Below are 18,420 nucleotides of genomic sequence, written 5' to 3'. Positions count from 1 at the left end.
TATATATATATATATATATATATATATTCCATGGCCCTTCATATGGATACTTCAGTTTCATCGCAACTTTAAAAATATCCATATGCTACTGGAAGATTAAAAAAACAGCTTAAACCAGCCTAAGCAGGTCTGGTTTGAACTAGCTTGTCAACCAGCTAAACCACATGCTTAGTCAGGCTAGACAAACATTTTAAACCAGTAAATGCTAGTTTAGGCTGCCTTAAAAAAAATTAAAAAAATAGGCAGAGGACTGGTGTTTAGTTTGTTTCCAGATCTTATTAGAATCTCCATCAATCAATCCATCTGCTACGACAGGTAGGTAAGCAATGTTTGGCTAATTTGTTAAAGCTAATCATCTATTTAATTAGTGACAGGTAAACAGGACAAGCAACCAGATACTAATTACCTGTTCACAGATGCATAGTGATATGGCTGTATTACATTAGAGTCAAATGGCTCTACAGAATTAACTAGAGTTTTATATTTTCAAAAAAAAAAAATATGAGTGGTAGCCTACTTGCCTAGACAAAAGTCACTTCAATGATGCCAGAATGTTGCTTGTAGGGCCGTATGACGAAATCCATGAAATGTACTGTATCAAGCGTAATGTCATATAATTTGATGAAAGTTTTATGAATAAATCAAAAGTAAGGCATACACACTTAATTAGATTGTGATATGGACTAAACTGCAAAAGACGGCTGTTTAAATATCTACTACATACTGAAGCACGGAAACATAAACTCAAAGGTCTTCACTACAACCCGCCAAAATAAAAGTTCAGTTTAACTTTGGGAAATTATGACAGAAATATCATATTGTGCTGTAGAATGTTGTCAATTTTGCAACAACAAAAGTTTAACAACAACGTTTATTAAAAATAAAGAAATATCACACAATGTCCACATTTTTCATGCTTTAATTTAAACCTTAGTTGTGCAGCACGTTTTTTGCCAAAAAGTGAAAGGAATTGTTCAAATTAAATGTAAAAATTAAGTCTTAAATTGAGAAAAATAAATCTTAATTAATATGAAACATTTAAAGTGGATAAAGTTTCTTAAAATGTTCTTATCACTAAAAATAGTTATTTTAAGAACTGTTTCAGAATAAAGATATGTTATAACTGCTTTTTTAAATTAAGTCCAGTGTGGCGTTTCTAATGCTGCCCTTTCCTAAAATGAAGAAATTTCATAACTAGGATTTAAACACTTGTTTAGTACTCAAATGATACCACTGACATTTTTAAAGACTTGCATCAAGTAAAGATCATAGTGTGACTTGTGGTAAAAAAAAAAAAAAAAAAAAGGAATACGGGCTTGACTCCCGTTGCACGTTCATACAGACAGTATTCAAGACGCTACTGTAAGCTACTGTGTGAACGGGACACTTCGAGACTCACACCTGTATGTAAATGCGGTTGTCAATCCCAAAAACTGACAGTGTGAACGTGGCCTTATATTACATCTTGTAAAAAGTGGCATAATTGGTGCCCTTTAAGGACAATGGAACCGGAGGTGCTAAAATGCAACTCGTTTACGGATTTCGGCCTACAAACATACCTCGTCCCTGCAGCACTCTATATGTTATATATTAACATAATTTTCCAGCTTAATGAATTGCGCTGAATTCCAGTTGGTGATTTCAGGTAAATCATGTACGCTCCGGCAGCCGATACGGGAGTGACGGTGGTGGAGAAGGATGCTGCTCTGAGCAGTGCGTACTCACCTGTGGACTACATGAGCATCACCAGCTTCCCTAGACTACCAGAAGATGATGTTTCAGCCGACAACACTCTCAAATCACGCAGAGATGATGATAACTTCCTCAGTGAGCAGGACACAGGTAAAGCGTTTGATCATAGTGCTGTCTGACGTAGTCTCCACGCAGTGGCCTAAATTCTGTCCCGTCTCTGTGTGTAGACCCTGATCTGTTCCTGAAGTCGGCCCGACTGCAGCGGCTGCCCTCCTCTGCCTCGGCCAGTCGGGATGTCTCTCCACTGAGAGAGACCAGCAGAGACCCGCTGGCACAGGATTGTGCCTGCACACGTGACGGGCTGACCGTCATCATCACCGCCTGCCTGACCTTCGCCACGGGGGTCACCGTGGCCCTCATAATGCAGATCTATTTTGGAGACCCGCAGGTGCTGTGAAGTACTACAAAATTTCGACTTGTGCGAAAAAGGGTTAATGCAAATAATGGGAGATGGAAACACATTTTGCAAATAAATTCCTCCATGCGCAACAAAAAAAATCATGTGACTTTGCGTGATGGGATGGATCTCATTGCACAGCATCTGAAACGTTATGGTCATTCCGAACAAAGTCTGTCGTCAAAAGTATTTCTGTAGAATTGCCTCCCAGAACTACGACTGCTTTCCCAAACAGCAGCATCCACCTCCGAAATCAATGACGGCATTTATTGCGTTTCATTTGCTCGCTCTCAGGCGCAAGTAGTTTTTATATTACATTACATTACATTTATATTAAAGTAGTTATTATATTACAAATATAGAAAAAAACTTTTCTTAGTGATATTTAGTGGCAGTTTATCAGAAAGTGACGATTTTGTTCTCTTTGACTCGTTGGATGGAAACTGGTTATTCACAAATGTTTTATTTCAATAAGTTAGCAGCTTTGGAAGAAAACCTGGCTATTGAATACTACTTACGCATTTTGGAGGGTGGAAGATAAAATAGGTGAAAATAAGGGAAAAATTCCAATAGATTTTTTTGATAGATATTTTTTCCCAATAGGACTATAACCATCCCAGCTATTCAAAACTGGGATTGCTATACCAGAAAAAAAGGGGGGACCAGTATCTTTGCAAAGGGTCTAATTGGTTATTGGGTGTAAGTTCTGCAGTAAACGCAAAAAGGCCCAAAACAGTCTAAATTCCTTTTCCAAATGTGTATTAAACCATTTTCACTCCATAGTTACAAGCAACAATTTATAAAGCACCAACAAACAATCTCATACAGGGCTGACGAAAAGAATAAAAATAAGCAATGAAACAACATCCAGTGGAAATGTGCAAAGGCTTGAATGTGAAATGTCCCATAATCTGTAGATTAGCCAAACCAGTACAGGTCAATGGTTGTAGTTCATGAATAAATCAACTGTCTTATCTGATGATTAGATGATTTCTGTATTTGTAGAAGTCCTTGAAGTAGGGGGCCAGGAACACTTTGGGTATAATCCTTGAGCAGTTGCAATAATGCACTCAAAAGAACTCCACAGTTGTGCATCCACACAGCAACATGGTTGTAAACATGCTAGCCTCAGCATGCATTGCGACAATTAATCACAAGAAGAGGCAAAACAAGAAAATCCTCTAGAAAAGAGAACAACCAGTCAGAGTCCATAAACCAAACAAACATGGTATACAAATCATTGCAAAATAACCTTCATAAGCTTTCACCAAGATCCTACAAAATACAACAATGGGTGACATAAAACATCAAACTTACGGTTGAGCAGCAAACAAAATGTTTCTCAAACCAGGATTGTTTGTAGCACAGCAAGAAACCATGTGGGGTTCAAACTGAGTCTCTCTCTCACTCTACTGCTTCCTTCCTTTATACAGAAATGTTATAGCTACTAGGGCCACCTAAGGGTCCGGAAGAACATAGCACGCCAAGATAATACAAAATGAACCTTGTGACAGGCTATGACTGTTACAATATTGTGATATTTAAAATTTTATTGTTGAATTTCAAAAGAAATAATCATGTTTCAAGGACAAGACATGTGTCTTTTAAGAAATTGTTACAAATTGGCCCATTTTATTACACGTCAAAAAGCCCCTCTTAAAACTTGCAAAATCTCTTAAACATTCTCAAAAATACCATAAATATTTAGCCTCTAAAAATATTAATGTATCTTAAAACTAGACAGAAATGCCTACAATAAATTTTTATTATTTTTTCCAATACATTTTGCTTGTTTCAAGAGGAAGATTTGTTCCAACGCATTCATCATTCACTGAGATACAAGCCTTTTGAAAAGCAGTAGTTGTTTATGGAGAATATAATAATAACCCAAGGAATGAGCTATCATGTCCATGCAGTGGAAATTGAGACCTCCTAGCTTATATGAAGCACATACTGTTCTTGTTACATGTCTTATGAGACTGTGAGCCCATTCCAGAACATAGCCCACGTGCCATGTTTTCAAAGAAACGCCAAGCCCAAATCCTTCACTCCTCTGTTCGTTTTCTACCTTGCTTCAGCAAATGTGCAAAGGCACTATTTCCAGATAGTATTTTCCTCACCCCACCCCCACCCCCCTTCTTCTCTGCAGGAGATATTGAAGTACATTTTGTACACAGGAAGATGATGCCACTTCCAAGTGGACAATACTGAGGACAAATAACTAGCCGTCTAGCTGTATGCCTTTTTTGCAAATCGCTGCAGCCCATGATTGCTCATGTGGAAAGAATCACTTTTTTCTCTTCCTCTAGAGGTTGGTAAACTGGAAAGCACTTTCTGACTTAAGCTGAATTAGATGTAAATTGGTTAAAAGCTTGATTATGAAAAACACTCTAGAGGGAAGCTCAAACTTAATAAAAGGATCGTATTTTACATTGTTTTTCCTAAGTATTATCCCGTGATATATGTCTATTATCTGCACTAACTTGTTAAAGTCCATGACAAATTAACATTGCCTAATGCATTGAACTCTTTGGAACAAAGGACTAATGGACGATATGCATAATAATTAGGTGACACAAAAATCTACACAAGATGCTAGAGAGACCTATCTTGTGTGTATCTAGACATAATGAGTTGTATGGCTCAGTGTTAATAGCATATTGACAGTGTGCTTTCAGCTTTCTGGCTGCATACCTCCCTTTCATCTTTAACGCTTCGGAGTGCCATACAGTAGCACTTGTGTTTACAGGTGTGTTGAAGTCTTGAAGTGAGCCAAGTGAAGGAGCTGTAAAACATCAACCTGGACTATTAGCGTGATGGAATTTAGACAGCTAGAAAAGCATTAGTAGCACAGGAGTTCACAAATATGAGATGACCCAGACTTCAGTATTATGAGGAAAATTAGTTACATTTGAAACTGGAAGCAATTCACCTGTGTTCCCATGAGATCGCACTGTCATCGTGAAAAGCACCCACTGGATAGCATGGCTAATTATAGCTGTCCAGCATCAAAGGTCCACTTTGAAATTAGCATAGACACTCTCAGAAAAAAATATATATAATATATTCAGGTAATAATATTTACCTTTAACCTTAAAACTGACTTGTATGTTCCATAGAGTCACTGGGTCATGTTCACTAATAATTGACTAATTCACACACACATATTTGTTCTTAATCTTGTGGTAATGTTAATGAATTTGGCTTTTTTTAATTAACCAACTTTGCCCGAGGTTAGTCATTTGTATAAACACACCAAAATTATCTCCATACAGGGACTTTACACACAACCTTTCTTTACTCTCAGCAACCTTAAAAAGCTTGTGTCTGATGAAATACATATTTAATAAGGTTAAAAATTTTTTTTAACATTTATAAGGCCACCAAGAGTGATTTTTTTGTTTGTTTGTGTGTGTTTAGTTGTTCCTGTGTTTTAAAAAAAAAAGTAGAATATGAAAGTTGTTGATGAATCATGAATTGTTTGTGAAAATGTTTGTATGCAGATATCATGGATAAATTTGTACTCACGTGTGGTTAGTGTTTAGTTAGTTAGCATAGCCACGTAAGCCTCTGCTGCGAAATGTTGTAACTTTACAGTCGTTCCCATTTAAAATTGACCATGTATTGATGAAAAGCGTCTTTGCTACATGACAGTCACAGTCAACAGTCACTGACGATGTCTGCTATTCTTTAGAAAGCCAGTGAGAAATGTTTTCTGTGAGCATCCAGCTACAGTTTGTATCAGCTCAAGATTGATTGATGCGCATCTCGTCAACAAAGCCTTTGCGTTATAACTGTCCCAGCTATTCAAAACTGGGATTGCTATACCAGAAAAAAAAGGGGGGACCAGTATCTTTGCAAAGGGTCTAATTGGTTATTGGGTGTACTAAATGCACAAAATGCACAAAGTCCCAAAACAGTATAAATATATTTTTCCAAATGTGCATTTTTCACTCAATCAGCAATTTATTTCTTTGCAAAGGGTCTAATTGGTTATTGGGTGTACTTTCTGAGGTAAATGCACAAAGTCCCAAAACAGTATAAATATATTTTTCCAAATGTGCATTTTTCACTCAATATTTACAATCAGCAATTTACAAAGCACAAACAAGGGGCTGACATACAAAAAAAAATAACTAAATAAATAAGTAATGAAACCATGTCCAGTGGAAATGTGCAAAGGCTTGAGTGTGGAATGTCCCATAAGCTGTAGATTAGCCAAACCAGTTCAGGTCAATGGCCGCAGTGCATGGATAAGTCAACGGTCTTATGTGATGATGAGCTGATCTCTGTAGTGTAGAAGTCCTTGAAGTAGGAGGCTGGGAACGCTTTGGGTATAATCCTTGAGCAGTTGCAATAATGCACTCAAAAGAACGCCAAAGTTGTGCGTCCACACAGCAGTATGGTTGTATTGCGACAATTAAGCTCAAGAAGAGGCAAAACAAAAATCCTCTCGAAAAGGGAACAACCAGTCAGAGTCCATAAACCAAACAAACATGGTATACAAATCATTGCAAAAATAACCTTCATAAGCTTTCACCAAGATCCTTCAAAATACAACAAAGTGTGAAAATAAAACATCAAACTTACGGTTGAGCAGCAAACTAAACGTTTCTCAAACCAGGATTGTTTGTAGCACAGCAAGAAACCATGTGGAGTTCAAACTGAGTCTCTCTCTCACTGTACTGCTTCCTTCCTTTATACAGAAATGGTAGAGCTACTAGTGCCACCTAATGGTCCGGAGGAACATAGCGCTACAAAATAATACAAAATGAACCTTCTGACAGGCGATGACTGTTACAGGACAGAACTGTTCCTTATTTTAGTCTCTTCTGTCCTCAGGTGTATAATCAAGGCGCGGTGGTGACGGATGTGGCCCGCTGCACGTCTCTGGGCTTTGACGTTCTGGGCAAACAGGGGTCCAGCGTTGATGCCGCCATAGCCGCTTCGCTCTGCCTGGGCATCATCCATCCCCACACCTCGGGCATCGGCGGGTACGAGTGCAAGTTCAGTGGTTCACAGCAGTCTTTGTTTACATTTATGTATTTAGCAGAGGCTTTTATCCAAAGCCACTTACAAAAAGAGGAACAAGGCAATTCATCAGTGAGCCAACAATATTTGCATAATGCCAGTTTTATTAGACAACTAGATTAGGAAGCGAGCTAGAGAAGAGAAGAAATACGGGGTGTGTGTGTGTGTGTGCATTGGTTAAAAGTGTCTTCAGCTGTTTCTTGAAACATGATGGTCTCTCAGTAATTCAGGTGGAGGTTCAGCTCGTTTCACCAGAGAGGAACAGAGAGGGTGAAGGTGCTGGCGAGTGATTTTATGGGCTCATTGAGAAGAAACAACAAGGTGTTGCTTGTTCTTATTGTTTTATAAGGTAACCTTTAAAAGGATGTTTCACCCAAAAATGAAAAATTGGTAAATGCAAGCTCAGAAATGCTTTACCAATAAGGTTTGTTCTTGTGCATCAAGCAAGTAGCGTTGATCTTGCACTTACCATATTTGATGTGATCAATGTTTATATGTGAATAAAAGGCTAAATTAAACCTGTTAAACATATTGAAGGGGTCATATGATGCGATTTCAATTTTTCCTTTCTCTTTGGAGTGTTACAAGCTCTTGGTGCGTAAAGAAGATCTGTAAAGTTGCAAAGACTAAAGTCTCAAATCCAAAGAGATATTCTTTATAAAAGTTAAGAGTTAACCACGTTTACCTAAAACGACTCGTTCTAACACGCCCCACATGTCTACGTCACTGTGGGGGAAGATTTGCATAACGCCGCCCAAACGTTCACGCAAAGAAAGAAGGCGTAACTTATATTCTCGCTGTAGTATTGTTGTTGCCATGTCGTGAAGACGCTGTGTGTTTTGTTGTGAAAGAGAAACTACTTTGTTTGGTCTTCCAAAAGAGGACGATATCCGCTTCGTCATACCTGGAGCTGATCTGTGCTGGTCGCTGAGGAAATACATCAACTTAGTGCTGTGGATCACCGGATCGGCTTTCACCGTTTTCACCGCTCCTTCATCGGATCCGCCGGGACCGCCGTTCTCAATCCCGCCGCCTCAGCTCACTCTTGCCCGGCTTCAGCTCAGGCTAAGCCGAGGCTTTCGCTCACGCTAGGCCGCTGTGTTTTTCATTGTGAAAGCGAAACTACTTTGTTTGGTCTTCCAAAAGAGGACGATATCCGCTTCGTAGGGGCGTAACATTTCCGTCACACTCTTGAGGTATTCGGCCAATCACAACGCACTGGATAGCTGGCCAATCACAGCACACCTCGCTTTTTCAGACCGATGAGCTTTGTAAAAATTGACACGTTTCAAAAAGGCGGGGCATAGAGGAGAAACAATAATGTACAGTATGTGGAAAATAATGTGTTTTTTTAACCTTAAACCGCATAAACACATTTCATTACACCAAATACACAAAATAATGTTCTTTTTAGCAGCATCATATGACCCCTTTAAGTGATTATGTCAGAAGACTTGGATTAAAAAGCTTGATTCATATTCATGTCTCGATGAACAAGAACATTTTGAAGTGTCAGAGTTTTGGTTATCTGCTGGACTGAAGATTAAAATATCTTCATTTGTGTTTTGAAGATGAACGAAAGACTTGTCGGTTTGGAATGACAGGAAGTTGTGTAATTGATGACAGAACTCTCATTTTTGGGTGAAATCTCCCTTTAAAGATTACAGACAACGACTGGCAGAAACAGTGCTCCACTGTAATGGAAAAATGAAAATATTAAGGATTTGTGAATTTAAAATCACAATCAATTGTGATTTGAGCTGGAAAAGTAATAGAAATAAGCAAAAGTTATGGACATTTTAGGGAATATATATGATTTTTATGGTATGATTTAAAAAAAAATTTTTTTTAATATATTTTATTTTTTTAAAAATCTAGTTTTTAAAAATATTTTATTTAGAAAAGGTCTATTTATGATGCCCATATTTTGCTTATTATAACTTTTATTTTAGGGTCTGTTAGAATGCATTTACATGATTTAAATAAAAAATTGCTTTATTATGTACATTGCTGCAGCACTTTGACTGCTGTAAAACATTTCAAATTTCTCTTTGTGAGTGTTTGTCTAGAGTAAAACTTGCTCACAGATTAATGCGAAAAGGTGTACAATGTCCATTTTTGGTGTGATTGTTTAAATAAGTTATATCGAAAGTCTGGCCAGAAATCTCTGTTAAAGGATTTTTTAAAACATCCTTTTCCAGTAAATCACTTATAACTGGAACGGTCATGGAAACTCACTGGTGAAAAACTCCAGGAAGGCACATGTGCAGGGCTAGAGAAATAGATTTTGTGTGTGATGAATGAGAAACAGTGAGTGACTGTATCTCACGCTCTTCTCAGTGGTGGCGTGATGCTGGTCCATGACATCCGCAGGAACGAGAGCCGGGTCGTTGACTTCCGCGAGACGGCACCCTCCGGGATTCACCAGGACATGATGCTGCATGTTAATCAAAGGGTAAAGGTTTATTTCCATCTGCTTTCATCTTGTCTGGAAGTGCGTCATATGATAAAGCGAATTAATAATGCAAGCACAGTATCTGCACTGCACAGTGATCTGTGTCTGTCTTTCTGTCTGTTAGTCAGGTCTGTTAGTGGCTGTTCCCGGCTTGATCAGTGGACTACATCAAGCTCATCAGCTCTATGGAAGGTACAGTTTAAGATGAGCTGTGCAGTCACACACAGCAGACATATTCCACTGCTTTGTTTGAAAGTGACTTCTGTGTTTCATACATCACTACACTATTAGACAGGGACCCATGAAATATCACCAATGTAACTGCATCTTATAATGTGGATGATTAACTGCATCTTAATGTATCCATAGAAACAAAATAATGATTGTCAAGTCGAGGCACATTTATTTATATAGTGCTTTATACAATACAGTGATTAACAAGAAAATAGTGATAAAACAGTAATGCACACATGTGTAGTGTTAACTAATAATGGCACAGATGTTTGTGTAAAAGAACACATCTGGAAATGAAACTTCTGCTTGTGGTTTTGTGACTGAGGTCAAATTCAAGATCCTGTAGACCCTTCCATATTTTAATCCGTTATCATTTTATAATTTTGAGTGGGTATGATAGGATTTTTTCCTCAAAAAATGTGAGTTAATGTTATTGAATTGGACTAAAACATACTGACTTTGCTTACAAAGGATATGACAAAATTTTATATTTTTTGTGCTTTTTTATTTAGATTTTTTCCCCCCCACCTTGTTACATTTCTGGTGTTCTCCAGTGCTCAAAAATGACCGGCCTACAACAAATAGCAGTTTTTTTGCAATTTCTTTAAAGAACAGTTTTTCAGAACTGATTGATCATAGGCCTCACTTTAGATGAATAAACTTGAGTGAACTTTTTTCACACTGAGGTGCATGAGCTCAGATCAGTGAGGCCTACAATGAATCAGTTCCAAAAAGAAATACAAAACCAGTGCTAATTGAAAGAAAACAAGTTGATAAAAATCTTGAATGCAGTATTTCATTATAATATAATGAGAGGTTTAAAAGGCCGGTCATTGTTAACAAGGAGCACCAAATTAGATAAAGGATTTTCAACACAGCACAAGGGTTAATGATGGCTGATGGAAAAGTGTTTTCTCTCTCCTCTAGAATGGCCTGGAAAGACGTCATCACTATGGCCGCAGATGTGGCAAGGAATGGATTCAATGTGACGCATGAGCTGGGTGAGCTTTCATCCCGCATGTCATTTACACTGAATGTTATTCTTTGGTGCACTGTAAGACTGTAAATGTAATATTTGTTTGTTGACTTTTAAGCAGTTTGCTATAACTGGCACCATCTTTCGCAGCTGATGCGCTGTCTGAAGTGAAGGAGCAGAATGTGTCGAATGCATTCAGAGATCTGTTCCTGCCGAACGGTCAGGCTCCCCTCGCGGGACTCTTCACTAAACGCCTGGATTTAGCTGCCGTTCTGGACAGGATTGCAGCCAATGGAGTCTCAGAGTTCTACAGTGGGAATCTGACTCAGGAAATTACATCAGAGGTACGTCTCCAGTGTTATTTTAGTATTATTGATATACTATTAGAGCATTTATTAATATTTTTCATTTTAGTTTGAGTAATTTCATGTGCTTTTTTATTTATTCATGTGCTTTTTTACATTTCAAGTTAGCTTTATTTTTCATTTTAGTTTGAGTAATTTCATGTGCTTTTTTATTTATTCATGTGCTTTTTTACATTTCAAGTTAGCTTTATTTTTATTTTAGTTTGGTAATTTTAGTACTTAAACTATACATTTCAATTAAACTATGCATTTCAATTTCTTTTGTTATACATTTCAATTAATAAAAATATTTTTTTTTAACATCACTGGTCTGACCTGTCAGATCATTCAAATCTTTCAAACATTGGATTTTTAAACTGTTTTAGCCATTTTCTTGTGTTCTGTTTAATAACAGATCATTCAACATTTAACAGATCGTATGATAATATTACTATTATGTGTGTTTGTGGCCAGGTTCAAGCTAAAGGAGGTGTGTTGACAGAGGACGACTTCAAAAACTACACCACTGTCATACAGAAGCCACTGCAAAGCCTTTACCAGGGTAAACACACATCAGTTTTCAACAGAACCTATAGCTGTTTAAAATACTGCAGTCTATTACTTTATGAATTGCAGTAGTTTAGATGTAGTAGTCTATTGACCTTCAAAGTCCAGACAGCAGAGCAATAAAAACCTTTCTGCTTTACCCTATATCAGTTTCACGATAGTGCATAATTACTGTTGTTACTCGACTTCTCAAAACAGGGTAGACAAGAATTGAACTCAGCAGAATTTTAAAAAGTACACAATCGTCATGCTTAGGTAACGATGTTTGTTTGGAAACTGACTGAGTAAAAGTTAAAACAGTCCATAATAATGTATTAAAGTAACTGATATTTTATGTACTTCAGTACTAAAAGCACAAGGGAATGCTTAAGTAATGGCCCACAGATCCATCTGTGCAGGTGTTTGCTTTTCTGTGGGTCTATAGAAATGTCATTTTCTTCTAAATACAGTGTATTATAAGTCAACGTAAACACTGACTTCTGTACAGTGAGTATTTCTGCTTTGCTTCTGTACACTTCTGCTATGCAGTTGGAGTGATGACTCATTAATTAAGATAAAGCTCTATTGTTTCCCTTGCACATTATAAGGGGTGTTGGATGAAATGCAGATAGTAAAATGAGCATCATAAAGTGGGTAGTTCAGTTTCTGTCTTCTGATTGGATGATCCATATTTGAAGCCGTTGTAAAAACACACACCTGTTTATTTATTACCACATTATTTATTAATGTTTCAAGCTCCTGTCCTGTCTGGCAACCCTAAACAAACTACCGTTTATTTTATTATTTTGTTTTGCTTTGCCTTGCTTTGTTTTGCTTTGTTTTGTTTTGTTTTGTTTTGTTTTGTTTTGCTTTGCTTTGCTTTGTTTTGTTTTGCTTTGCTTTGCTTTGCTTTGCTTTGCTTTGCTTTGTTTTGCTTTGCTTTGCTTTGCTTTGCTTTGCTTTGCTTTGCTTTGTTTGCTTTGCTTTGCTTTGCTTTGCTTTGCTTTTGCTTTGCTTTGTTTGCTTTGCTTTGCTTTGCTTTGCTTTGCTTTGCTTTGTTTGCTTTGTTTTGCTTTGCTTTGTTTGCTTTGCTTTGCTTTGTTTTGTTTTGCTTTGCTTTGCTTTGCTTTGCTTTGTTTTGCTTTGCTTTGTTTTGCTTTGCTTTGCTTTGCTTTGTTTTGCTTTGTTTTGCTTTGTTTGCTTTGCTTTGTTTTATTTTGTTTTGTTTTGTTTTATTTAAGTGGTTTATTTTAATTAATTAAGTGGTTTAAGAACACCTTTTCTCTGCTGTACAATCACTTTAATGGTCTCTCGTGGCTTATTACTTTAAGGAAACATCATTAGATAAATGTAGACTAGACTGTTGCTGCTTGGGTTAATGTGACAATTAGAACTTTCCTGTTGCCTGTTTTGGAAAATCTTTTCCTCAGGCCTTTAATGGCTTGGTTTTCCATGAAGTTCAGCACCTCCTGTAGTCTTGAGCACCTCAGCAATGTTTTAATTGACAGGTTCAGCAGTGCTTTGCCTTGCGTGTCTCTGACAGGCTACCAGGTGTTTGTTCCTCCTCCGCCCCACGCGGGAGCCGCCCTGCTGTCCGCTCTCAACATCCTGGAGGGATTTAACATCACAAACCAGGTGTCCAGGAGCAACATTTACCACTGGATAGCTGAGGTACTGCAGTGCTGTAAGCAGCATAACTCACTTCACACTTCTACTGATTTATGGCTTTAAATAAAGTGCACTAGTGATGTATTTGTGCCTAATAATCAGATGTTTTCTTCTTGCTCTTTGTATCATGTATTTTGTGTTTTCTACAGAGTCTCCTGCCTTTAGTACATGCCTTTAACTCTGTTCAATAGATTAAGTCAATTTTGACTTTATTGCATGGTTTATATGGCTTTTCACAATATGCTTTACCCTGAGTTAACATCTTTAAATCCTGGTTAAAGCCAGTGGAATGATTGTTCAAGGAAGAAAGCTGCATTTAAAGGGTCAAATGTAACACTAGACTTTGAGTATGCTGAATTTCTACAGGCACCGCAACAGTTATAACCAGTGTTCCCTGCGCACTTCTTACGTAGCAACCGCACAGAAGAAATAATGTTGCGCACAAGACACACGCAAAAATGAGTTGGGAAAGCCGTTTGATTAAGTTCTAGTAAATGTGAAATAATTGCAATGCTCGGGCAAACCGCTATTTATTTATTTACTTATTTAACCAGGAAGGTCCCGTTGAGATACAATATCTCTTCTACCAGGGAGTCCTGGTCAAGATAGGCAGCAAAGGACAAAGTTACAAAGAAATACATATCACCACACAATGAACAAACACAAAACGCAATTTTCTAAAAACAATACAAATCCTAGTCAGTTATTAAAACATGTACACTGTTCTATATAAACAGACTTTAAAATAGCAAGAGATGGTACAAATTCCATATGTAATGTACCTTGAAGCTTGTTCCATACATACGGAGCATAATTAGAAAAAGCAAATCACGTAACCTAAAATGTTCATTACATCAAGGGTCAAATCAAATATAAATAGCATGTTAAAGTTAAAAGTTACACACTTTTTTTGTGCGTGCGCTGTACAGGTCTGGTATAAAGAATGTTTTTGCTCAGGTGGCTGAAATATCCGGCCAATAGAGAAAAGTTTTGCTCGGCAAGAAAATAAATTGAGTGAACATTTGTTGTAACATGACATCACACTGTGTGGTGTCTTTTATTTTACAAACGTAATCCAGCATAAAATCCATTCAGAATGTAAAAATATGCAGTTCACGGCACTTTACTGCAATTCTGCAGATTTAAAGGTTTTTTTCATCCCGCTAAAAGCTCACGCAGTGAAGTATCAATGAATCAATCCCACACAATTCACAGGTCAGAGTTCACCGATCTTGAACTTTAAATTTCACATGAGCTTGCTTTTCCTGTCTCCTGCATTTGCATGCGTATGAATGGAAGTCAGTGGAAAGAAAAGTATAGTGTGACCAGCCCTTTCATTAAGATTAAAGGGAGACTTCACAAGAGTGTTACACTATTATAGTTTTTATTAGTATTTTTTTATTAGTTTTTATATTTTTCATTGAGTCATTTTGTTATTTTCTTTTTTTATTTGGCCATATGGTTTTAATTAATTTCAGTTATAATCATTTTAGTACATCAAGTTAGACTAAATGAAAATGAGAAATGTTGCATTGGTGATTAGCTAAAATAAGTGTTAATAACAGTTTTTCAGTTAACATTTGTTTGATTTCAAGTCTTTTTCAATTTTTTTAACCCTGGTGCACAACAGCGCCTCTGCTCATGCACTACTGTCAAAGTATTCCTGTGTTTAATTTCCTCCACATGTAGTCTCTGAAGATTGCTTTGTCTCAAGCCAGTGGACTGGGAGACTCCATGTTCGATTCATCGGTTTCTGAGTTGGTGACGCAGATGCTCAGGTGATTATTGAATCAAAACTGAAATGGACAACATGTTTGTTTCAACAGCAGTGTTTCAACATAGTGTCTTTCTATACCGTTTCCATAACATTGGCTGGCTCTGGCAGTAAAGGCCAGGCTGCTGCGCTCCGGCAGAAGATCAGTGATTCACAGGCGTCTGCGGCCCTCCGCTTCGCATCGTGCCTAACAACGCCCCTTAGCTGTTATAAATTCACTGTAAACCACGGCTTCTTGGGACGTATTGCTTTACTATTTTACTAAGATACGAGGGATCATACAAAATGCATGTTATTTTTTATTTAGTATTGACCTGAATAAGATATTTCACATAAAAGATAGATAATAGAAAATAATCGTTGAATTTATAAATATGACCCCGTTCAAAAGTTTACATCCCCTTGATTCTTAACACTGTGTTGTTACCTGAATGATCCACAGCTGTGTTTTGTTGTTTAGTGATAGTTGTTCATAATAGTTGTAGTAATATCTTTATTTGTCCCTTCACAGGGCAATTTATGCAGCATCAACCTCACAAACAGGCAAATCTTATAAGACATCATGACAAAAACAGATAAAATAAAAACATCACAGCAAATACAACCACGACAAAACCCGGGCATTAACAGTGCACCATTTCTTCATATATTAAAGTATGATGTTAAAATTCACACCTTTATCTTTGTTTCAAATAATTTCTGTAATTACATTTATAGCTACACTGTTGACCAATCCCTTACAGTTTAACCCACCCTTAAACCTACCCATACCACCAAACCTGTCCCTAACCTCACCCGTATCCCACCACAACAGCAGCAAAATTGTTCTGCAATACAATATGAACACAATAACTACATTGTACTTATTTTTTGATGTAAGTACATAGTAGTTACAGCCATCTAATATAAAGTGAGACAAAAAAAAAGAGCACATATTGCTGGTCACTGAGCATATATAACACTGATACTTGTCACTAAAATATAATTTATTTGTTGAAATCTGGAAGCCGTAAAAGAAATATCTTAAAAAAAAATGCACATAGCAGTCATAGCAGATAACATTTTTATCAAGGTAAAATCTACATGCATTTTATATAGTGTAAAACATAGTGTAAAGCATGTTCAAGATTAGATTCATTAAATGATAAGCTAATTCCTCCCAAAAGCTTTTATTCAGCATAGTGTAGTTCTTCCATTGACATCCATTAAAAAAAATGGCCTCTTGTCTCCTTCCCTGTGTACCGCCAAAGCCGCTGCGTTAGCACTAGCTGTTATGCTTTTTTGGATACTGGTTGCAGGTTTGCCTTCCAGTGGCTTTGCTGGAAACTTCTAGGCAAGTGTATTGAACTAAACTCTGCAGGACACTGGTCCTCCAGCAGCCGGAGTCTGGACTAGACACTCCTGTGTTATAGTGTCTCGCTGTATAGAGTTAGGGGGTTTTACCATTAAAATTGCAGTTTTTGTACAGTAAAGGCCATTGCACAATGAGCGAAATTTTAGGATGACGAATACGAAAAAACGCATACGAAAATTTCGGACTCGGTGTGAAAGGACCTTAAGTGATATGTGTCAGGATTGTAACAGGTTGTGTGTTCTCATCAGCGTAACAGCATTGAGCCGGGCAAGAGGCCGGCCTCGTTCCTGATGCCGATCGCGGTGAGGCCGTCCATCGGTCTGTGTGGCACATACGTCGCGCTGGGCTCCTCTAACGGCGAGCGGGCGCTGAGCGGCATCACGCAGGTCAGCGCTCATTACTGTGCTGTGTGGATGTTCACCAGCACATTTCATTCTGCTACTAGCATCAGTGTATATTAACTCATACTCTGATGTGTTTTTGCAGGTTTTGATCAATGTTTTGTCATCACGTAATAACATGAGTGACAGCGTGTCCTACGGCAGACTGCATCCTCTCATCCAAAACAACACCCTGCTGGTGGACTGTAAGTTCTCCATCATTTACTGTAGCTTCCTCTGGGGTTCATTTAAAAGTTTTCTCTAATATAGTGTATAGTGTATACTGTCATTTTTATTTTAATAATGCCCAAATGTGTATTGACTTTTTTTTTTGTATGTATCTGAAAGAAGGCTCTTCTGCTTACCAAGGCTGCATTTATTTGGTCATAAATACAGTAAAAACAGCAATATTGTGAAATATTCTTACAATTTAAAGTAACTGTTTTCTATGTGAATATATATTAAAATGTCATTTATTTCTGTGACACAGCATTGAATTTTCAGCATCATTACTCCAGTCTTCAGTGTCACATGATCTTCAGAAATCATTATAATATGCTGATTTGCTGCTCAAGAAACATTTCTGATTATTAATATTAATGTTGAAACCTGGTGTGCTGTGATGCAAACTAATGCAAAAAAAAACAAAAAAAATTTGCAATAGATCTTTTGTCTTTACTGACAATCTTTATTGTTTTTACTGTCTGTTTTAATCAATTTAATGCATCCTTTCTGAATAAAAGTATTAATTAAAAAAAAAAAACTTAGTAACTTCAAACCTTTGAACGCTAATGTATATGTTAAAAAACATTTAGAGACAAGGAAATACATAATTTAGACACTTTCTAGGAAAGCCAAATCTTTTTTAAATTAATACACAGTTTGTGATGCCATCAATCTCGACTATTTAACCCTGTCAGCAAAGTAATTCTAATAAAAAAGATCAGGAATATATAATTTAATACAGTATGTAGGAATTAATCAAAAACTACAAATCAACATTTTTTTTATTGCATTTTATTGGTTTCATTTTCATGCTTGAAAACAGCAAAAAAGCACAAATCAGGGTATTAAATTGTATTTACACATGCTGTATGTTTGTAACATCGCTGCAACCCCCATAACAATACAGAATAAAGCCAATGCTAATACAATGTTGAATTCATAAGCTGAGGTCAACATGCAAAATTCAGTGAATGTTAAGTGCAATTTCTTTAAAAAAAAAACTGCATTCCTAGGGTTTAAAGCCCTGTTTTATATTCTTTATGTATAAAGTGTTATATGTGACTCTTTAAATGTCCATTCAGAGCAAAACCCCTGCAGCACTAATTTGTTCACATGACTGCAGATGTGTGATTTTGACTGTAGATGTGTGATTTTGACTGCAGATGTGTGATTTTGTAGACTGTGATTTTTGACTGCAGATGTGTGATTTTGACTTAAGATGTGATTTTGACTTCAGATGTCTGATTATGTAGACTGTGATTTTGACTGAAGATGTGTGATTTT

The 18,420-nt window shown here is 37.0% G+C and overlaps 1 protein-coding gene across 1 annotated transcript in view; it reads left to right on the top strand.

The window, feature by feature from the left end:
* Positions 1 to 18,420, top strand: part of LOC107723008 (gamma-glutamyltransferase 7-like) — a 34,904-nt gene that overhangs the window by 10,349 nt on the left and 6,135 nt on the right. The window contains exons 2-14 of the mRNA XM_016531509.1: positions 1,646 to 1,842; positions 1,920 to 2,140; positions 6,992 to 7,143; positions 9,521 to 9,635; positions 9,760 to 9,827; positions 10,797 to 10,870; positions 10,996 to 11,189; positions 11,664 to 11,751; positions 13,279 to 13,406; positions 15,093 to 15,181; positions 15,289 to 15,343; positions 16,780 to 16,917; positions 17,018 to 17,117. Of these exons, the coding sequence (XP_016386995.1) occupies positions 1,653 to 1,842; positions 1,920 to 2,140; positions 6,992 to 7,143; positions 9,521 to 9,635; positions 9,760 to 9,827; positions 10,797 to 10,870; positions 10,996 to 11,189; positions 11,664 to 11,751; positions 13,279 to 13,406; positions 15,093 to 15,181; positions 15,289 to 15,343; positions 16,780 to 16,917; positions 17,018 to 17,117 (1,612 nt within the window). The 5' untranslated portion in view covers positions 1,646 to 1,652. The remainder of the gene's footprint in view (positions 1 to 1,645; positions 1,843 to 1,919; positions 2,141 to 6,991; positions 7,144 to 9,520; positions 9,636 to 9,759; positions 9,828 to 10,796; positions 10,871 to 10,995; positions 11,190 to 11,663; positions 11,752 to 13,278; positions 13,407 to 15,092; positions 15,182 to 15,288; positions 15,344 to 16,779; positions 16,918 to 17,017; positions 17,118 to 18,420) is intronic.

Source organism: Sinocyclocheilus rhinocerous, unplaced genomic scaffold (assembly GCF_001515625.1).
Source record: "Sinocyclocheilus rhinocerous isolate Xijiao unplaced genomic scaffold, SAMN03320098_v1.1 scaffold664, whole genome shotgun sequence".
NCBI classification, from domain to species: domain Eukaryota; kingdom Metazoa; phylum Chordata; class Actinopteri; order Cypriniformes; family Cyprinidae; genus Sinocyclocheilus; species Sinocyclocheilus rhinocerous.
Note: the sequence above shows the minus strand (reverse complement) of the source record. Positions and strands in the feature narration are given on the sequence as shown.